Source organism: Apium graveolens, chromosome 3, assembly GCF_009905375.1.
Source record: "Apium graveolens cultivar Ventura chromosome 3, ASM990537v1, whole genome shotgun sequence".
In the NCBI taxonomy this organism is placed as follows: domain Eukaryota; kingdom Viridiplantae; phylum Streptophyta; class Magnoliopsida; order Apiales; family Apiaceae; genus Apium; species Apium graveolens.
This window is the reverse complement of record NC_133649.1, coordinates 287,710,939-287,732,378: the sequence shown is the minus strand read 5'-3', so window position 1 is coordinate 287,732,378 and position 21,440 is coordinate 287,710,939. Positions and strand designations below refer to the sequence as shown.

General features: G+C 34.7%; 2 protein-coding genes across 2 annotated transcripts; both read left to right on the top strand.

The window, feature by feature from the left end:
• Positions 1-327: 327 nt before the first annotated feature.
• Positions 328-1,829, top strand: LOC141715127 (AT-hook motif nuclear-localized protein 1-like). The gene is made up of 4 exons (XM_074518609.1): positions 328-741; positions 963-1,030; positions 1,103-1,234; positions 1,632-1,829. Exons 1-4 carry the CDS (start codon positions 378-380, stop codon positions 1,827-1,829), a joined length of 762 nt encoding a protein of 253 aa, XP_074374710.1. The 5' UTR covers positions 328-377.
• Positions 1,830-16,236: 14,407 nt separating this feature from the next.
• Positions 16,237-17,217, top strand: LOC141715126 (AT-hook motif nuclear-localized protein 11-like). The gene is made up of 4 exons (XM_074518608.1): positions 16,237-16,600; positions 16,822-16,889; positions 16,971-17,102; positions 17,194-17,217. The coding sequence occupies exons 1-4, from the start codon at positions 16,237-16,239 to the stop codon at positions 17,215-17,217; spliced, it is 588 nt and encodes a 195-aa protein (XP_074374709.1).
• Positions 17,218-21,440: the final 4,223 nt, after the last annotated feature.

Genomic DNA, 21,440 nt, shown 5'->3' with positions numbered 1-21,440 from the left:
TATTTAGAAAAATTAAATATGAGTGCACAAACTTAGTTTTTTAAATATTGAATCCTTTCGATATTAATTGATATTTGATTGCTAAATTGGAACACGACATAATAATTTTTATTTGTATTTTGAACCAAGGAGAAGAATAAAGAAAATAAGCTATGAAAATGAAAAACATTTTATAGAAAATATAATAGAGAAATTTAGATTTAAAAAAAAATGTAAAACATATAAAGAAAAATAAAAATAAAGTTTTGTTATATAGGTGGGTAGATTTTAGATATGGTATCATTAATATAGGCAAGTCTCCAATACAACACTAAGTCTTCAACAGTTTCAATATAGTCACAAACACACACAAAGACCCTCTAAATTACAGAGAAAATATGGCATCTGAGAAGGGAAAGTGTACCCTAGACCTGAACACCCCCAGCGGGGAGGTAAAAAGAAAGAGGGGAAGGCCCCTAAAGTCTCAAGCAACAAGAAATTTGGTGCTGTCTCCTGGGAGTGCTGGTGCTTCCCTGTCAGTGATGGGTGCTGTATCTTCACCCCCAGCGATGAGTGCTGTTTCATCAAAGCCCATGAGAGTTGCTGTTGTTTCACCGCCGGTACCACGGGCTATTTCCCAACCACAGCCAGCATTCAACTTGTCTCCCTCAGCTGAAAATTCTGTGCGGGGCCCAGGTGGGCGAGGCCGTGATCGTGTACGGCCCAAGGGTTCTGAAAACTTGCAGATGCCTGCTTCCATGAGTGAGTACTTTTCCTTCACTGAATTTCAAAAAATAATTATAGAATTGCTTCTTCTTTCTTTTCGTGTTTTTCTACTATATTTTTGGGGTTTAGGTATTTATCTGTATTTATGCTGTTGGCGGTTTAAAAAATAATAGATTTTGTTTATAGGAATGAGAATTTGTTTGTTCCCTAGTTATTATTATCGGAACTAAATGCATTATAATTTTTCTTTTGTCAAGGTGGGTTTTATGCAGACACAGCTGCTGCAGACTTTACGGCTCATGTGATACATGTAGACTCTGGGGAGGTATACATACTAATTCTCTTGTATAATTTTTTATTAAATTGTGTTAAATATATGTTGTACTGTTTCTTTTAGGATGTTATTAGAAAGATCATGTCTCTGGTTCAAAACGGGCCTAGAGGAATTTGTGTGGTTTCTGCCTACGGAACTGTTTCTAGTGCCCTGATTTCTCATCCCCTTTCTTCTGGTGGTTCAGCCACCTATGAGGTTTGACTCCTATCTTCCTTACTACTACTTCAACTCTAATTTATTGGTTGCATTTATACTATAGGTTAATGTATGTGCATATGTCTGTTAGCTATCTCGTCTGAATGCAAATTGATTTAATTAAGAAATTACGAAAAAGGTGTTTTGTCTTGTCATTTATAGCCGTATAGTTACGTATAGACCCCACTTTTGCTGATTTACATACAAGAATGGAGGACATGCCCTGCTCGGATCAGGGTGATTGTGTTACTTGTAATTCCTGAGTGGGGAGACAACTATGGCTGTATAGCTTCTCTGAGTATCCTTGTTGCAATAAAAATCTACTTAATAATGGAATTAGTACTCTTTTTTTTCTCTCTCTTCTCTTTAATGCACAATTTCAAACTATATACTGCAGGGTCAGTTTCAAATCTTGTCTTTGACTGGCTCATTTACTGTGGCTGAAACTGGAATGGGGAGATGTAGAACAGGTGGTGTCAGTGTATCGCTAGCATGTCCCGACGGCCATGTCATAGGAGGTGCCGTGGCTGGCCCGCTAGTTGCAGCTGGCGGGGTTCAAGTAAGATCTTCGCTTTGTTCTACTGTTAGGATTTAATTATGTACAAATAACTTAAATGTAAAAAGTCAGTGTGGCTCATGCTAGTTGTTGTAAAATCGTTAGGCTGAGATATAGTAGCATGCTCAATTTGTTTTCAATTTGTTTCGATGCATTTTACTTTCCAACATTCTGCTGATTGAAGCTACTGAGCTTGCATCAAGTCAGACCTGCAATTTTTTACCTTAATACCCCTGTTTTGTCATGAACATTTAACATAATGTATACTATCTATTTAGTTTTGGTGGTGCGTTATAAGTCTAGACTTTATTTTATAGTTTACTCCTCTTCCAGAGGCCTTCACCTACGCTTGTTGAAAAATTATAAAATCAAAGTTTCATGAAATCAATGGGTTGATATCATATAGTGCTTCCTTCTAAACAATTTTAACCTTAATGTTAACACTCATTTTCTTCTCAGACTGTGGTTGGAACCTTTCTCCCAAATGCTCGTAGAAATTGTTAACGGCAGCAAGATGCAGCAAGACCAGACCATGTCAGAGGCCGAGAAGGGAACCCCGATGTCAACATGGTTACGCCTGATGGAGTATCATAATACTTTCTTGATTTGCTTTAGGCTCCTAAGAAGCTTTGTAATTATTAACTTTAGTATTTCCGGCATATTATTTTTTGCATGAAGTTTCACCAATTTTATTCTTTGATCATTAGTATTGCAATTTTTCCAGTATTTATTTCTATTTAGCCTAAAATAACTTTGGAACACCTATATGAGTGAAGATGGGTGATAGCTAACTAGTACATATTCTTATATGTTACTTAATAATTAAGACCACCAAGACACCTTTCGATTAATATTAATTATGTACCGTCTCAAAAATAGTATTAATCCATATGTAATGCATAAATTAAATAACAAGTAAATAACACATATATTTTAGCATGTTTCTACCTTAACCCTATCAGTCTAAGTCTGGCTGGCTTAAAAATTTCACCAAAAAAACATATTATTAATCATCCTATTACAAGATTAAATAATATATATACTTTTATTAATATTTATCCTCTTTTTCTTTGTCACACTAGTAATTGATAATGTCATACTCTCTAAGACCTTTTAGTAGCATATATAGCATTATATACATTTGGGATCACGTATGTACACCATCTGTTGATTTTTTTAATATAGGTGAGGAATAAGGTTTTGATTTTTCATGAAGAAATACACCGAGTTTATTCTGGCAAGTTGAAGGTGTTTATGGATTTGCTATAGTAAAACCAAGATTTGTATAATTGTGTGTATACAGTAAAAACACGTACGTGGGCGAAAGGGGGAGGGGCACTACGTCAAAAATACATGCAAATAATCAACCACATTCGTATTTAACTCCTGTTAGAAAATATTATAGATGAAAATTGATGTGACTCAACTTAGACCCTTTTTGTGTCAAATATAATATAGAATAAGTAAAGGTATCGTTAAAGCCAAAGACCAATGGTTTGCTTCTTGCTTTAATCTTGAATAAAAATTAAGAATGTGATTTGGTTTGATCTTTTGTTTTTAATAAATATGTTTTATGTTGAATTTTTTAATTTCCCAATATGTTTTATGTTTTATTTTCCCTCCGCATGCATAATTATGACAAAACCTTAACACATATTCAAATTCATTATCAAGAAAACATCTTCTTATTACTACATCGGGATAATACTTCCAAAGATATGGATCATCCCACACATAAAATTTTGAATCATGTTTAAAAAAGTGTGCAAGTAATTCACAATGTCTGCATACCATGTAATAAAGTGTTTTAGAGCACTTACCTTAATCTGGAGAAGTTGTTCGTCCGAAAATGTCTCATTTATAGGCACATCTTCTTACTCCCTCACCAAGCGACTTAGATGATAAGCTACAATATTCTCAGATCCATTTTTGTCCTTAATTTCAATGTCAAACTCTTGTAGCAGCAAGATCCAATGAATGAGTCTTGGTTTTGCCTCCTTCTTGGCCAACAAGTACTTTAAGGCCGCATGATCAGTGTACACAATCATCTTTGTACCAAGCAAATATGACCGAAATTTCTCCAAAGCAAAAACAATAGCTAGGAGCTCATTCTCAGTGGTTGCATAATTGAGTTGTGCATCATTTAAGGTCCTCGAAGTATAATAGATAGCATGCATCTTTTTGTCTTTCTGTTGCCCAAGTGCAGCTCCAACAGCATAATATGAAGCATCACACATTATCTCGAAGGGAAAATTCCAATCAGGTCCTCAAATGCTAACTTGCATTCATCATTGAACTCGAATGAAACATCTTTCTGAAGAAGGTTAGTTAGAGGTCTTGCAATTTTTGAAAAGTCTTGAATGAATCTTCTGTAGAAACCAGCATGTCGAAGAAATGACCTAATCTCCTTTACACTTGTCGGAGCATGTAAATACCGAATCAACTCAATCTTTGCTTTATCCACCTCAATGCCTCTTGAAGAAATCACATGTCCAAGAATCATACCTTAGGTCACCATGAAGTGGCACTTTTCCCAGTTCAACACCAGATTTGTTTCTTCGAATCTTTGCAAAATTAATCCCAAGTTCCTCCAACAACCATCAAAATCATCACAAAAAATAGTGAAATCGTCCATGAAAACTTTGATAGTTTTTCCCACATAATCAGAGAATATGCTCATCATGCATCTCTGAAAAGTCCCAGGCGCATTGCACTGACCGAAAGATAAGCGCCAAAAGGCAAAAGTACCAAAAGGTCATGTAAATGTTGTCTTCTCTTGATCTTCGGGGGCTATAGCGATTTGATTATATCCGGATTATCCATCTGAGAAATAGTAATAAGCACAGCCAGCCAACCTCTCCAATATTTGATAAATGAATGGCAAAGGAAAATGATCCTTCCTTGTAGCATTGTTGAGAGGCCTATAATCAATCCAAACTCTATGACAAGTGATGGTTCTTTGAGGCACCAATTTGTTCTCCTCCTTCGCTACAACTGTAACTCCAGACTTTTTAGGAACAATATTCACGGCAGAAACCCACTTTGAGTCCGAGATAAGATAAATGATTCCATTATCCAATAGCTTGTTGACTTCTTTCTTCACAACTTCCATCCTTGGAGGATTGAGTCAACGATGAGGTACTCTCACAGGATTTGCACCTTCTTCTAAGTGGATACGATGAACACATAATGTGGGGCTGATTCCCCGAATATCTGCTAAACTCCACCCAATAGCCTTCATGTGTTTTCCAACTACCTTCACCACATTTTCTTCTTCTCCAGATGTTAGATTTGATGAAATTATGATCGGCAATGTCTCTTCTTTCCCTAGAAACACGTAATTGTTGTGGAGAGACACCCATAAAACTGTTAGAAGTTCATTGAATTCTTGATCTTGACATGGTGCTTCCGCAACTTTTAGAAGTCTGTCTTTCCCCACATTTTTTGATAATTGAGTTTTAGAAGAGCTTTGACCAGCTTGAGTAGTTGATGTCAATTTTCAAGGCTCCTTTGATTTACCAACATCCTTGGATTGTTGAATCCTAGCTTCTATCTCCCTTTAGTCTTGGGAATAGGCATGAGTAGAGGAGTTGGTATTTCTGGTCTCACAGTCTCAGGAAGTGCAGGCAATGGAATGTTAAGTTTTCCAAGATGAATCCCAAATCTACAGAGTTTTGCATTTGTAAATGCTTGTGGGAGTCCACCAGAGTAGTGAGAGCTTGCACTTGAGTTGTGAGTGAATCATTGGAAGACTGCAGAGTTGTAACTTGTTGTTGGAGAGCTTGAATCTGTAAGTTTGTGGATGTAGAAGTGGGTTTTTGAGAACTTGAGGAAAGGGAGGTACCAAAGGTATCTTGCACATCTTGTTTCATCATTCCATAAGAAGAGCAAATGGCTCATACCTGCTTTGGTGGAGTTGATTCAACTTGAGTTTTGTATCATTTGAACTTGTAATTTGTTGTTGAACTACCTCATGCAGAGCTATGAAAGACTGTCTGAGATTTTTGACATCCTTTTCTACAGAAGTCAGATCAAATTTGACCATTTGGTCAGCAAAGTGTTGAAATCTTGACGTGATCTTGAGTTGAGAAGGAATAATCTCATCCATCTTACCTCTCACCAGCTTCATGATCTTGTCTTCATAGCCAATCAATTTTATTTCTAGTGCTCTACCAAATAGGTGAAAAGCTTTGAAATGAGCCTTGTACACTTCATTGACTTCATCATAGACCTCTTGAGGAGTCAGGACCTTGGCATTGCTTCCCAGTATGGTTACATATTCATCTCTAAACCTGGCCAAGACCTGATCCATCTCCAAAGAAAAGTCCTTAGACAACCAAGCATCTACATATCCATCTTGCTTAGCTTCATTAACTATTTTCTACTTCTGATTTTCAACTTCTTTATTGTAGGTTAGCAGAATAGCTTGATAGTCTTGGTTGCTCATATCTGAGGTATGAAGATGTTGTTAGATGTTGGCTAGACCAGAGATTTGATCAACAAGGAGATCATCCATAGTTGTTGGTTGAGTTTCAGCTGTCTGTAACCATTGGAAAATGATATGTGGTTGTTGTGGTTGAGAAGTAGAGGGTTGATCTGATGGGTTAGAACCACCTGTGACTAAGGTCACCGTTTGACTCACAGATTGCTCTGTGGTTTTGACAGTTTATTGTTCGTCACTTGTGGTGGGAACCTCCATTTGAATTGGAGTAAAGTTAGCTAGGTTACTTTCATTTACTCTATCCTCAAACCCTTGCTCATTTTGCAGTGAGCTTGCACTTGAATGTGCTAAACTTGCCTCCCCTATAGTAGGATCATTGGAAATTAAACTCCTAGCTTCAATTGTGAGTGCAATCTCAGCTAGGGTTGTGAGGGGAGTTGTTCCCACAAGAGGAACCTACAATTGAATTGGAGAGGATTTAGATAGTTCTCCCTCAGGAGTACTACCCTCAAACATACAACTTGTGTCTTTGTGAAGGTTGATTTGCACATGAAGGTGCATTTGTATCTATTACAATGTCTTCAGTGAAAACTGATGAAACCCCTGTGTTTGTGTTGGTGTCATCAAGGTCTACCCCAACATGTAGCCTTTCACTACTAATTGTGGTTCCTGGGTGGTGATCATAGTTTCTAGAACCATGTCACTTGAAGTTGGAAACTCTTGAGAACCCGAATCAAGAGTTTTATTGTAGGAAGAAGAAATTTGAGATATTAGATTTTGAATGTCAATATTGAGTGTTGGCAGCTCCCCCTGAGTAAATGAGGGAACTTCAATAGATGTGCTCTCCTTGTGTGTGTCATCCTTATTTCTCCTTCCATACACTTGAATTGCTTCAAGTGTTTGTGCAGACTCGTTACAGGGTGCATTAGAGAGAGTGCTCTTTTCAATAGAGACACCCTGTTGAGAGGATGCCCCCAGAGTCTGTTCCTGTCCCTATTTTACAACTACATCCTTTTGAGAGGATGCAGAGGTGGCTTGAGTGGTCAGCTCAGATTTTTTAGCCTTCTTTTTCTTTTTGACCAAGGGTGACTCAGGTACTGTTTGTTCCTCACCACTCTCATTTATGATTGTCAGGTTTTCCTACTTTCTCTTCTTTTCACTCACTTGACCCTTTTGAGAGGATGAAGTGGTTGGTTTCCTAGCTTTTAAAAGTACATAAAGAAGGGTCTTATAATTGGTAGGTCCTTGTTGGTGTGCCTGTGTTTGTACTTCCATAGGTACAGGGACTATTGATGTACTAGATTGTGCAATATTTGTCCTCATTTCAGGCATGGGGTAAGGATATGTCCTAAATCTCTCCGATTTGAATGAAGTTAATTTAATCCCTACCTGTACCTTATTCTTTGTAATAAGTGTTCCAAATAGAATTTTGGATACTTGTTTACAGTTTCCTATTAGTGATCTATCTATACCTTCTAGCATATGTATGTCATTAATTTTATGATTTAAAGCTGACATAATAAATCTAGGAAGAAAAATTTCCTTACCTCTTGATGTCACAGGCATTGTTAGCCTGGTGCTTAGTTCTTCCAAGATGTAGTGACCTAAATTGATCTATTTGTTGTGAGCCATTGAGTAGACCAGCTTCTGGACAACACTTGAAATATTGTCAAACCCTGACTTTCTACAGGTGAATGCCCTTATTATTGAATCAAATAGAAAGGACCATTCCCTTCTCAGGTTCTTTTCTTTCAGGCTTGCCAAGTTAATCTTCTCCGAATAATTGATAAAGTCCATGAATTTATAAAGCTCCTCCTGATTTGGAACCTCCACTAGCTTGTCAATAGGAATGCGCAAAGCCATGTTGACATCATCCTCAGAAATCTCCACATGTTGGCCCTTGATTGAACAGTTTACAAAAATTGAAGCAACCTTATTGTCATGCACTACTGTCCTGGTCACAGCTGTAGTCCAGAAATCCCTTAGAACATCCAAGTAGAGTAAGGGATTTACAGTAGGAGCCCCTGCAAGTTATGTCTCTAACAGAAACTTCACAAAGCTTTTAAAAGCTTCAAGAGCCTGGTTTGCATCTAAGAATGCAAGAAAGTTGGTTTCCATTGGGATAAAGGGTACAATAGTGTTTGATGCCATTGATTAGTGTTTGAGGTTTAGTGGGTAAGAGAAATTTAAGAGAAAGGGTTCAAAGCAAGAGAGAAATCGGTTTGGATTTGAAAGTTTTAGGTCACTTAGAGTTCTCGAAAGCGTAAAGAACTGTGTGTATAGATGTCTGAGTATTTATAGTAAAAGCAAATGACTTATCAAGAACTAAAAAATAAGCGTTTGGAATTTTCTTATCGAGAAGTCATTGTAAAGAGTGAATTACATATCGATAAGTCATTTAAATTTACTCTTTTAGAGAACTTAAAATTGACTTGTCTAGATGTAAAATAAATACTCAGTTTGTCCAACTTGGACTGAATTGTTTCCAGTTTTTATTTGAATAAATCAAAATAAAATCAGAATAATTTTGTCAGAAGTCTAAAATTATACTTGTAGAGAACTCTGTAAGTTGACACTTACAGAGAACTCTAAAATGACTTATCGATAAGTCATAATGAAGCTTATCGAGAAGTCCATCGAGAAGTCAGAAAATTGACTTATCGAGAACTCACTCGAGAAGTCTTAAAATGACTTGTCGATAAGTCAGTTAGACTTATCGAGAACTCGGTTCTTTATATAATTTTGATAACTTTGACTCTGCCTTGTGCTAATTTTACATATTCAAAATGCAAATAAACATATAGAAAGTTTTCCTAGAATTAAAAATTTCAAGCTAAATTTTGAATTTTAAAAAATAAATATGCAGATATTTCTAAAATATTTATAATTTATATTCCAAAAAATTTCCAATTAAATCAAATTAATTTTGATTTACTAGAAATTAATCTGCTGCAAAACATTACTAGAGTTCTTGCCTTAGGATGAAGAATTTAACATTCCAATTTCACCTACAAGTCTAGTGAAAGTTGCTTCATCCAAAGGTTTAGTAAAAATGTCAGCTAACTGTTTTTATGTTGGAACAAAAATTTGCTCAATGGAACCATTTGTAACATTTTCTCTTTTCTCTAATAAATTGGTATCTTATATCAATGTGCTTTGTTCCAGAATGATTAATTGGATTATCCCCCGATAGATATAGCATTAGTATTGTCACACATATTTGGAATTTTATGTAACACTAGGCCATAATCCATTTGCTGATTTCTAATCCAAAGCACTTGAGCACAATAACTTCCAGCAGTTATGTATTCAGCCTCAGCTGTGGAAGTTGAAACAAATTGTTGTTTCTTGCTATATCACGATACAAGTCTTTGTCCAAGAAACTGACAGCATTAACTAGTGCTCTTTCTGTCAACCCTGCATTTAGCAAAATCTGCATATGTGTATCCAACAGCTTCAAAACCAGTTACCTTAGGATACCATAATCCCAAGTTTGGAGTTCCCTTCAAATATCTAAAAATTCTCTTTACAACCATCAAATGTGATTCTTTTGGATTGGCTTGAAATCTTCCACACAGATATGTTGCAAACATGATATCCGGTCTACTTGTAGTTAAGTATAGCAAAGATCCAATCATTCCTCTACCGCTTGAAATATCTACATTTTTGCCCTTTTTATCTTCATCTAACTTTGTAGCTGTAGACATAGGTGTAGATGCAAGTGAGCAATGAAGATTCCATCACTTCTTTGACTAACTTGCAGTCCAAGAAAGTAACTCAATTCCCCCATCAATCTCATTTCATATTCACTCTGCATAAGCTTGGAGAATCTTTGACAAAGCTTTTCATTTGTAGAACCAAAAATAATATCATCCACATAGATCTGAACTAGGATCATATCATCGCCATGTTTCTTGTATAAGAGAGTCTTGCAATAGTACCTCTAGTTAATCCATATTTAATCAAAAATTCTGACAGTATGTCATACCAAACTCCAGGTGCTTATTTTAGTCCATAGAGAGCCTTGAGTTACTTATATATAAAATTTGGAAATTCCGGATTTTCAAATTCAGGTGGTTGTTGAACTTAAACTTCTTCTTCCAACTCACCATTAAGGAATGCACTCTTCACATCTATTTGATACACCTTGAAATTGGAGTGTGTAGAAAATGCAAGAAAGATCCTTATTGCTTCAAGTCTTACAACTGGAGCAAAGGTCTTCTCAAAATCAATTCCTTCCTCCTGTGAGTAGTCTTTTGCAACCAACCTTGCTTTGTTTCTGGTGACAATTCCATTTTCATCCATTTTGTTCCTGAACACCCACTTTGTTACAATTATACTCCTGTTCTTTGGTACGGGAACCAATTTACAAACTTTTTTTCTTTCAAACTGATTTAGCTCTTCTTGCATTGCAGATATCCAGTCATGATCAAGTAGGGCTTCCTCAGTTTTCTTTGGCTCAACTTGAGACATAAAACATGCATGAAGACATTCATTTGTAGTTGCACTTCTAGTCCTCACTCCAGCATCGGGATCACCAATAATTGCATATACATTTTGAATCCTATCCAATTTCCTTGTGTGAGTTTGCTGACTTATGTTTTTAGCTTCTTCTTCATTATTGGCATGACTTTCAGAATTTTCTTCTTTTTCGCCCCCTGAGTTTGTGCTATCAAATTCAGGTATTTGAGATGAGCTTCTATTCTCATGATTCACTTGATCAGTAGACTCTTCATCAATTCTGTGATTTGTGTTGACTTCATGTTCATCCTCAAAATCACTATCAATTTTGAGATTTTCAAATTCTAGGGTCTCAGCTTCATTTTCACTACGGCATTCCAAGCCTGAACATTTCTCATCATCAAAAGTAATATGTGTGCTTTCCATAATTTTCTTTTGTTCAATCACATAGACTTTGTATGTAGTTCTCTCCAAAGAATATCCCAGAAAAATTGCCTCAAAAACTTTAGACTCAAATTTTCCCACATATTCAAAGTTGTCCTTCAAAACATAGCAATTGCTTCCAAACACATGCAGATGCTTCACAGTAGTCTTTTTTATAAACAAGATTGAGTACGGTGACTTGCCAAGATTTTTGTTAAAGAGATATATATCTTGAGTATAACATGCAGTGTTCACAGCTTCTTCCTAAAAACTTGTTGGCAATTTTGTATCTTACAACATTGTTCTAGCAGCCTCTATTAGTGTTCTGTTCTTTCTCTCAACTACCCCAATTTGCTGAGGTGTTCTAGCAGATGAGAACTCTTGAACAATGCCCTTGTCTTTGCAAAATTCAGTTAAGGTTGCATTCCTGAATTCTGTTCCATTATCACTCCTCAATCTTTTCACATAAATCTGATCTTCATCCTGCTTCTCTACCTTCTTGATGTGTTCAATTATGTTGTATGGAGTTTCATCTTTAAAATGCATAAATTCTACCCATGTATATCTTGAGGAGTCATCCACCATCACAAGTGCATATCTCTTTCTTAAAATTGACAAAATATTAACTGGTCCAAATAAATCCATGTGAATAAGTTGCAAAGGTGCACTTATGGAATTCACAGTTTTACTCTTGTGACTTGATCTTTTAACTTTTCCATTTTGACAGGCATCACAGACTTCATCTTGAGCAAACTCTAGGTTTGGTATATCTCTCGCAAACTCCTTCTTGATTAGAGTATTTATTACTTTGAAATTCATGTGAGACAATTTCGTATGCCAAAGCTTGCTTTGCTCTACAGATGCCTTGGTGTAGAAGTAACAAATTTTATCCTCATTTGCTGAGTCCAAGTCTGCAACAAATAAGATTCCTTTACTTGCTCCTTTCAGAGCAACTTCACCAGTCTTTTTGCTGATAAAAGTGCATTCTCCTTCGTCAAATGAAACCATGAATCCTCTGTCTGTAAATTGACTGACACTGAGAAGATTCACTTTCAGACCAGCTACCAGTGCTACATCTTCAATGACAATATTTCCATTAATCAATTTTTTATATCCCATTGTGAAACCTTTGCTTTTGTCTCCAAAAGTCACTAATGGGTCATCCTTCTCCTCAAACTATGATAGCAGGGCCATATCACCTATCATATGTCTTGGGCATCTACTGTCTATGATCCATATGACTTTCTTCCCTTTGCCCAGCACACAATGAGGATTAAGTGTGTTTAGCAACCCAATCAGTGTTGGGTACTTTCTTCTTGTTAACAGAATGAGCAGAACTATAATGAGTTGTTTCAGAAAGAATAGTGTTCATGGACTGTTATGCATTCTCCTTTTTTAATGCATACCCAACATTTACTTCTTTAAGGTCTACTTTCAGCCTATGGTAACTTTTCATCACTTTCAAGTTGCAAGAGATGCGATCAAACTTGTCACATAATGAGTAGGGATCATTTCCATTTTCTTCATTATACTTGCATGCTCTACTGGCTTGCTAACAGCCTTTTTACAAAGGTGAGTTAGATGATTCACTGAGGCACATTTTTGACATTATTTCCTTGGAGCATCTGCAACAAATGCAAATTTTTTGCTTTTGTTTATCCTAATCTTTCCATTTCTATTCTTCTTCTTCTTTCTTGCATCTTCAGCTTTTACTTCCTTGACGGGTGTCTTGGAATCTTGGTTGACCATGGATTTCTTTTCAACTTTGGAAGTTGGAGTTGTTTCTGTATTTTTCTTTTCATTGTGTTCATCAGCAATTTCTTCCTTTATGATAAACTCTTCTTCACTGAAGTCTACTTCACATGCTTTCAACATAGGTGGACCAACCTTTCTTAGCATAGCTGGGACATCTTCATTCTCAGTTGATTTTCCTTTACCACCTATAGTTTTCTTGCTGTTATTCAAAGCATCATAATCAAGACCAATAGCTATGTTAGCACATGGCTTGTTCTTCCCATAGTACTGAACAACCAACTCAGACATCTTCTGTGGTATGTATCTACAAACACCTAAACATATAGAGAGACACACATCTTCACTTTTTCTGTTTGATGAAGTTATTTTTAATATTTGTGTATGTTTGAATTTATTAGAGAGAGAAAAAGTAAATAGTATTATTAGAGAGAGAGAGAGATGGAGTAGGGATAAATGAGATGAAGAAAGGGGTGGCAACCCAAATACTAAAAGGGGGAAATGAATCTGGATTACGAAGGAAAGAAAAATTAGAGAAGGGAAAAAAGGGGGTTAAAAGATGAATATGAGATTTTTTTTTCATTTATATGTATTATTTGATAGTAATTTTTATTTAAACATTTATTATATATTAATAAAACATAACTACATTTATAATGTGACATGATGAGAATTGATATATGTTAAAAGTCATATAGTTGAATCATCCAAAAATTTATTTTAAATAATTATCATATAACCAAGTATGAATCTCGTGTTACAGAGTAGTACTTTTATTATATTTTTCTACTTTCAGTCATGTAAGTGTAATTTGAAATTTTTTGATATTTTTTTCATATCATTAGAATAAATATATCTTTACATTCATATAGTTGGACCGTCAAAAAAATTATTTATAAAAATTATCTTTTCAATCGGGATAGAAACTGGTGATAGTGAGTAGTACTTTTACTAGGTTTTTCTATTCCCGTCATGTAAGTGTGATTTGAAATTTTTTGATAATTTTTTCGTATGACTAGAATTGATATATCTTAACATGTGTATGATTGGATCGTCGAAAAAATTATTTAAAAAAATTATCTTGTCAACTGGGTTAAAATATTATGATAGTAAGTAGTACTTTTAGTAGATTATTCTATTCCCGTCAAGCAAGTGTGATTTGATATATATTCATAATTTTTTTTATACGATTATAATCAATATATCTTAACATCTTTGAAAAATTATTTTAAAAAAATTATCTTGTCAATCGTGTTAGAATATCGTGATACTAAGTAGTACTTTTACTACATTATTCTATTCCTGTCAAGCAGGTGTGATTTGAATTTTTTTGATAATTTTTTATATGACTAGAATCAATATATGTTAACATCCACACAGTTGGATCGTCGAAAAAATTATTTAAAAAGATTATCTTGTAATCGGGTTAGAATCTCTTGATAATAAGCCGTACTTTTACCAGATTTGTTTATTCTTTTCATGCTAGTTTAATTTGATTTTTTTTTATAAATTTTTCATATGACTAGACTTAATATATCTTAACATCCGTACAGTTGGATCATAAAAAAATATTTAAAAAAATTATATTGCCAATCGGGTTAGAATGTCTTGATAGCAAGTAGTACTTTTATTAGATTTTTATATTCTTGTCTTGCAAATTTAATTTGAATTTTTTTAAAAAAAATTTCATATGACTAGAATTAGTATAACTTAACATATGTCTAAACAGTGTATAGACAACACAAAAAAGCAATGGTCTAATACAATACTTTTTTATGTCGTATGAGTTATACTAAAACAATTGTATTCTAAAACCGTTGTCTAATATTTAACAACTATTATTTGACCTGTGAATTATACTAAAATAATAGTTTTGAAAACAATTTTGTAATATTTTAGAACGGTTATGCGACCCGTTATATGAATTCTTATAATACAAGAGTTTTTAAAAACTGTTCTCTAACCTCCCAAAATTTTAGCATTTTTAAACAACGGTTCACAAAACCATTGTATGAACCTTGATTATATAATGGTTATGGGAGGAAAAAAAAGACCATTGTCTGTTATTTTAGAATAAGGGTTTTTCTTCAGTTGTTGTCTGATGTTGTTTTTATTGTAGAAATTTGAAGTTGATTTATTTAATTATGCGATTTTCAATCACACCAACTAGCTTATATCTCTAAACTGAATATCAATATTATAATATATTATATAAGCCAAAAATATTTTTGTTATTAACTACATACACTCAATACATTTTATATATCTAAAATGAACGTAGACCGGATTTTGATCTAAGAATGAAATTAATGTATAAACACAAGCGACAAAACAATACCGTTTATAGATATAGCAACGCATACTATACTAGTCAAAATGCGAATTGTAGATGTATTTCGAAAAATTACATATACCCTTTACAGATATAGCAATGCATACTATACAAGTCAAAATGTCAAGTGTAGATGTATTTCAAAAAATTACATATACAAGTCAAAATGCCAAGTGTAAATGTATTTCGAAAAATTACATATGAGTGCAAATCGTTAATATTTTTAAATATTGAATCCTCTCTATTGATATTTGAATTTCTCAATCGGTATACGAGATGTTATTTTTTATTTATATTATGAACCAAGGAGAAGAATAAAAAAAATAAGTTATGAAAATTATCTATAAGAAAATGAAAAATATTATATAAAAAATATAATAGAGAAGTTAGATTTTAGTAAAAAACATTAGTTGATTTTCAATAACATCAACCACGTTATATCTCTATAATAAATATCAATCTTGCAATATATTATATGAGTAAAAAATAGATAAATGCACCTAAGTAAATTTATATCTCTAAAATGAATGTGGATCGGATTTTGATCTATATTATGTAAACAATGAAATTAATGTATAACAGAAGCGACAAAATAATACGGCTTACAGATATAGAAATGCATGTTAGAAAAGTCAAAACGCCAAATGTAGATATATTTAGAAAAATTAAATATGAGTGCACAAACTTAGTTTTTTAAATATTGAATCCTTTTGATATTAATTGATATTTGAATTGCTAAATTGGAACACGACATAATAATTTTTATTTGTATTTTGAACCAAGGAGAAGAATAAAGAAAATAAGCTATGAAAATGAAAAACATTTTATAGAAAATATAATAGAGAAATTTAGATTTAAAAAATAAAATAAAATGTAAAACATATAAAGAAAAATAAAATAAAGTTTTGTTATATAGGTGGGTATATTTTTGATATGGTATCATTAATATAGGCAAGTCTCCAATACAACACTAAGTTTTCAACAGTTTCAATATAGTCACAAACACACACAAAGACCCTCTAAATAACAGAGAAAATATGGCATCTGAGAAGGGAAAGTGTACCCTAGACCTGAACACCCCCAGCGGGGAGGTAAAAAGAAAGAGGGGAAGGCCCCTAAAGTCTCAAGCAACAAGAAATTTGGTGCTGTCTCCTGGGAGTGCTGGTGCTTCCCTGTCAGTGATGGGTGCAGTATCTTCACCCCCAGCGATGAGTGCTGTTTCATCAATGCCCATGAGAGTTGCTGTTGTTTCACCGCCGGTACCATGGGCTATTTCCGAACCACAGCCAGCATTCAACTTGTCTCCCTCAGCTGAAAATTCTGTCCGGGGCCCACGTGGGCGAGGCCGTGATCGTGTACGGCCCCAGGGTTCTGAAAACTTGCAGATGCCTGCTTCCATGAGTGAGTACTTTTCCTTCACTGAATTTCAAAAAATAATTATAGAATTGCTTCTTCTTTCTTTTCATGTTTTTCTACTATATTTTTGGGGTTTAGGTATTTATCTGTATTTATGCTGTTGGAGGTTTAAAAAATAATAGATTTTGTTTATAGGAATGAGAATTTGTTTGTTCCCTAGTTATTATTATCGGAACTAAATGCATTGTAATTTTTCTTTTGTCAAGATGGGTTTTATGCAGACACAGCTGCTGCAGACTTTACGGCTCATGTGATACATGTAGACTGTGGGGAGGTATACATATTCTCTTTTTAAACTTTCTTGTATAATTTTTTATTAAATTGTGTTAAATATATATTGTACTGTTTCTTTTAGGATGTTATTAGAAAGATCATGTCTCTGGTTCAAAACGGGCCTAGAGGAATTTGTGTGGTTTCTGCCTACGGAACTGTTTCTAGTGCCCTGATTTCTCATCCCATTTCTTCTGGTGGTTCAGTCACCTATGAGGTTTGACTCCTATCTTCCTTACTACTACTTCAACTCTAATTTATTGGTTGCATTCATAATATAGGTTAATGTATGTGCATATGTCTGTTAGCTATCTCGTCTGAATGCAAATTGATTTAATTAAGAAATTACGAAAAAGGTCTTTTGTCTTGTGATTTATAGCCGTATAGTTACATATAGACCCCACTTTTGCTGATTTACATACAAGAATGGAGGACATGCCCTGCTCGGATCAGGGTGATTGTGTTACTTGTAATTCCTGAGTGGGGAGACAACTATGGCTGTATAGCTTCTCTGAGTATCCTTGTTGCAATAAAAATCTACTTAATAATGGAATTAGTACTCTTTTTTTTCTCTCTCTTCTCTTTAATGCACAATTTCAAACTATATACTGCAGGGTCAGTTTCATATCTTGTCTTTGACTGGCTCATTTACTGTGGCTGAAACTGGAATGGGGAGATGTAGAACAGGTGGTGTCAGTGTATCGCTAGCATGTCCCGACGGCCATGTCATAGGAGGTGCCGTGGCTGGCCCGCTAGTTGCAGCTGGCGGGGTTCAAGTAAGATCTTCTATTTGTTCTACTGTTAGGATTTAATTATGTACAAATAACTTAAATGTAAAAAGTCAGTGTGTCTCATGCTAGTTGTTGTAAAATCGTTAGGCTGAGATATAGTAGCATGCTCAATTTGTTTTCAATTTGTTTCGATGCATTTTACTTTCCAACATTCTGCTGATTGAAGCTACTGAGCTTGCATCAAGTCAGACCTGCACTTTTTTACCTTAATACCCCTGTTTTGTCATGAACATTTAACATAATGTATACTATCTATTTAGTTTTGGTGGTGCGTTATAAGTCTAGACTTTATTTTATAGTTTACTCCTCTTCCAGAGGCCTTCACCTACGCTTGTTGAAAAATTATAAAATCAAAGTTTCATGAAATCAATGGGTTGATATCATATAGTGCTTCCTTCTAAACAATTTTAACCTTCATGTTAACACTCATTTTCTTCTCAGACTGTGGTTGGGACCTTTCTCCCAAATGCTCGTAGAAATTATTAACGGCAGCAAGATGCAACAAGACCAGACCATGTCAGAGGCCGAGAAGGGAATGTTAGAATTAATATTAATATAAATATTATTTCTATAGTTTGCTTTAAAAGAAAAATCTAGAAAAATCTTCAAGACTTCTAGAAAAATCTTCAAGACTTTTCAGTTTGTGACTTTTCACTTTGGAGCCTTTTTACCTCCTTGTATTAATGGTGTCTTTTGGCCATTCTTGGAGTTACAAGTTTGAGCTCTTATAAAAGGAGGTCTCCCCCTCATGTTTGCACACACAAAACAATTTTCCTCTCATATAGATATAAGTATATTTTTGGGCAATGATCAAGAGTGTTTTCATCTATTTCTTTGTACTACACCAAAGAAATAGAAGTCGTGTAACCTTGGAGGTTGATTGCAAAGAGGCCGTGTGTACGTAGCGGGGCAAATTCAACTTTAGGGCAGTGTTAATTCACGCCACGACTCCTTCATTCTCTCAAGTTCTTTTCGGTTTGCTCTCTTCTTTTCCTACATTCTAAAGTTGAAATTTGTGTTAGCATATATCTTATCTGCCACCATGAATTCCAATACTTTTATTCCTGATATGTCTAAATTAGACCCTTTTGATGGGAAAAATTATAAAATGTGGTCCGATAAGATGGAGTTTTTCTTGAGTCAAATTGGAGTAGATTATTGTCTCACTAAAGACTCAGTCCCTGAAAATTCTGGAAAAGATTTCGAGAAGGATAATAAGACTTGTCGTGGAATGTTATTGCATTATATGACATCTGCTTTATATTTAATCTATAGCAAGTCCTTAAAGGCCAAAGAAATTTGGGATGCTTTAAAAACCAAGTATGGTTCTGATGATTATGGGACTAAGAAATATGCATGTAGTCGTTGGCTAAATTTTCGTATGTCTGATGATAAGCCTGTTCTTCAACAAGTTCATGAGTATGAATATTTATGTGCTGATATTATTGCTGAAGGAATGAAAATTTGTGAAATATTTCAAGCTAATTGTCTTCTTGAAAAATTACCACCATCTTGGCAAACATATGTTCATTCTATGAAGCACAAACAGAAGGACTTCACTCTGCAAGAGTTAGTGTCTCACATCAAGATTGAGGAACAAAATCGAATTCAAACAAATGAAACAACACTTGGTCATTCTTCATTTACTGCTAATCTTGTTGAGTCAAAAGATGCAGGTCATACGAAAGGACCAAAAGGTAAAGGTCCAAATCAGTTCCATGGCACTAAAATGAAAATTAAGAACTTCAAAGGGAGAAGGCAGTTTAAAGGAAATTGCTTCACTTGTGGAAAATTCGGGCATGCCGCAAAGGAGTGTAGGCAAGGAAAGGGACCTGGTTCAAAAACAAAGGAAGACAAATCTCAGACACAGGCCAATCTCACTGAAGAAATCATAGCTGCTGTTGTATCTGAAGTAAATTTGGTGAGCAATATTTCTGAATGGGTGGTGGATACCGGTGTAACTCGTCATATTTGTTCAAATAAGGATATGTTCCAGGACTATGATAAAGCATCTGATGGAGAATGTGTCTTCATGGGCAACTCAAGCACTGTGAGTATACTTGGAAAGGGAAAGGTTTCTCTTAAACTTACTTCTGGAAAAACTATTGCTTTGCATAATGTTTTGCATGTCCCTGATATTCGTAGAAACCTGATTTCTGGAGCCTTATTGAACAAAGCTGGTATTAAATTAACCTTTGAATCTGATAAACTTGTTCTTACTAAAAATGGTGATTTTGTGGGCAAAGGCTTTTGTAATGGTGGGCTGTTTGTACTTGATATTTTGACTGATAATAAAATTGCTACTGTTTCTGCTTATATTGCTGAATCTGTTACCTTATGGCATGCTAGACTGGGTCACGTAAATGTTGCTTCTGTGAAAAGGCTTAAACAACTTAGGCTAATCCCTGAATTCAGCAATACATCTTTTGATAAATGTGAAGTATGTGTTGAAGCAAAGCACCCTAAAAAGGCCTTTAATAAAATCGGAAACCGGTCTTCGACATTGCTTGAATTAATTCACAGTGATTTAGGTGACTTTAAGAACACTATGAGTAGAGGAGGTAAACGTTATTATATTACTTTTGTGGATGATTTTTCACGATTCACCAAGCTCTACTTGTTGAGTTCGAAAGATGAGGCCGAAGAAAAATTTCTTATTTATAAGGCTGAAGTTGAGAAACAATTGAATAAAAATATTAAAAGGTTAAGAACAGATAGGGGTGGTGAATATGATGGAGCAACTCTAAAGAAATTCTGTGAACTTAATGGGATTATTCACGAGGTTACAACACCATATACGCCTGAACAAAATGGGGTAGCTGAACGAAAAAATAGAACTCTTAAAGATATGATGAATGCTATGCTTATCAGTTCAGGAATGCCTTCTAATATGTGGGGTGAAGCTATTTTATATGCTTGCTATGTGCTTAATCGTGTGCCGCATAAAAAATCTGATAAAACTCCTTATGAATTATGGAAGGGTTTCGCGCCCAACTTGAGTTACCTTAAAGTGTGGGGGTGTTTGGGAAAAATTGGGCTCCCAGATTTTCAAAGAAGTAAAATTGGTCCCAAGACTGTTGATGGTATTTTTGTTGGTTTTAATGGTGGTGCATATAGACTTATTCTTAAAGATGCATATGGTTTTGGTCTATTTAAAGAGTCAAGAGACGTTGAATTTTTTGAGCATATTTTTCCTATGAAAGCTAATGTGCAATCATGTTTAGCATCTGGATCTTCTTCATCAGTGTCACATCATAATATTACATCTACCGATGCAAATCATGAGCCTAGAAGGAGTAAAAGAGCTAGAGTCGAGACTAGCTTTGGACCAGATTTTCTAACTACTTTTTTGACTGAAAAAGAGTTTGTAGGTGAGCAGGAGATAAATGTTTTCATTCTTGAAGAAGACCCTAAAACCTATGAGGAGGCTATGAGATCAATTGATTCTAATTTTTGGCGAGAGGCTATTAATAGTGAAATTGAGTCCATTATGAATAATAATACTTGGGTTTTATGTGATCTTCCTCGAGGTTGTAAAGCACTGGGAAGCAGGTGGATTTTTAAAAAGAAATATAAATCTGATGGATCAATTGAAAAATACAAAGCCAGGTTAGTGGTTGGTGGACATCGACAAAAGAAAGGTGTTGATTTCTTTGATACTTACTCTCCCGTAGCAAATATTTCCACCATTAGAGCCTTAATAGCTCTTGCATCTATTCATAATCTCATTGTGCATCAAATGGACGTGAAGACTGCCTTTTTAA

What these genes read in the sequence shown, in the direction of transcription:
- LOC141715127 (XM_074518609.1), top strand. Translation starts at nt 378, where the DNA reads ATGGCATCTGAGAAGGGAAAGTGTACCCTAGACCTGAACACCCCCAGC. An exon ending in TACATGTAGACTCTGGGGAG is followed by an intron (nt 1,031 to 1,102) that starts GTATACATACTA and finishes TGTTTCTTTTAG; the next exon opens with GATGTTATTAGAAAGATCAT. An exon ending in GTGGTTCAGCCACCTATGAG is followed by an intron (nt 1,235 to 1,631) that starts GTTTGACTCCTA and finishes TATATACTGCAG; the next exon opens with GGTCAGTTTCAAATCTTGTC.
- LOC141715126 (XM_074518608.1), top strand. Translation starts at nt 16,237, where the DNA reads ATGGCATCTGAGAAGGGAAAGTGTACCCTAGACCTGAACACCCCCAGC. An exon ending in GCAGATGCCTGCTTCCATGA is followed by an intron (nt 16,601 to 16,821) that starts GTGAGTACTTTT and finishes TCTTTTGTCAAG; the next exon opens with ATGGGTTTTATGCAGACACA. An exon ending in TACATGTAGACTGTGGGGAG is followed by an intron (nt 16,890 to 16,970) that starts GTATACATATTC and finishes TGTTTCTTTTAG; the next exon opens with GATGTTATTAGAAAGATCAT.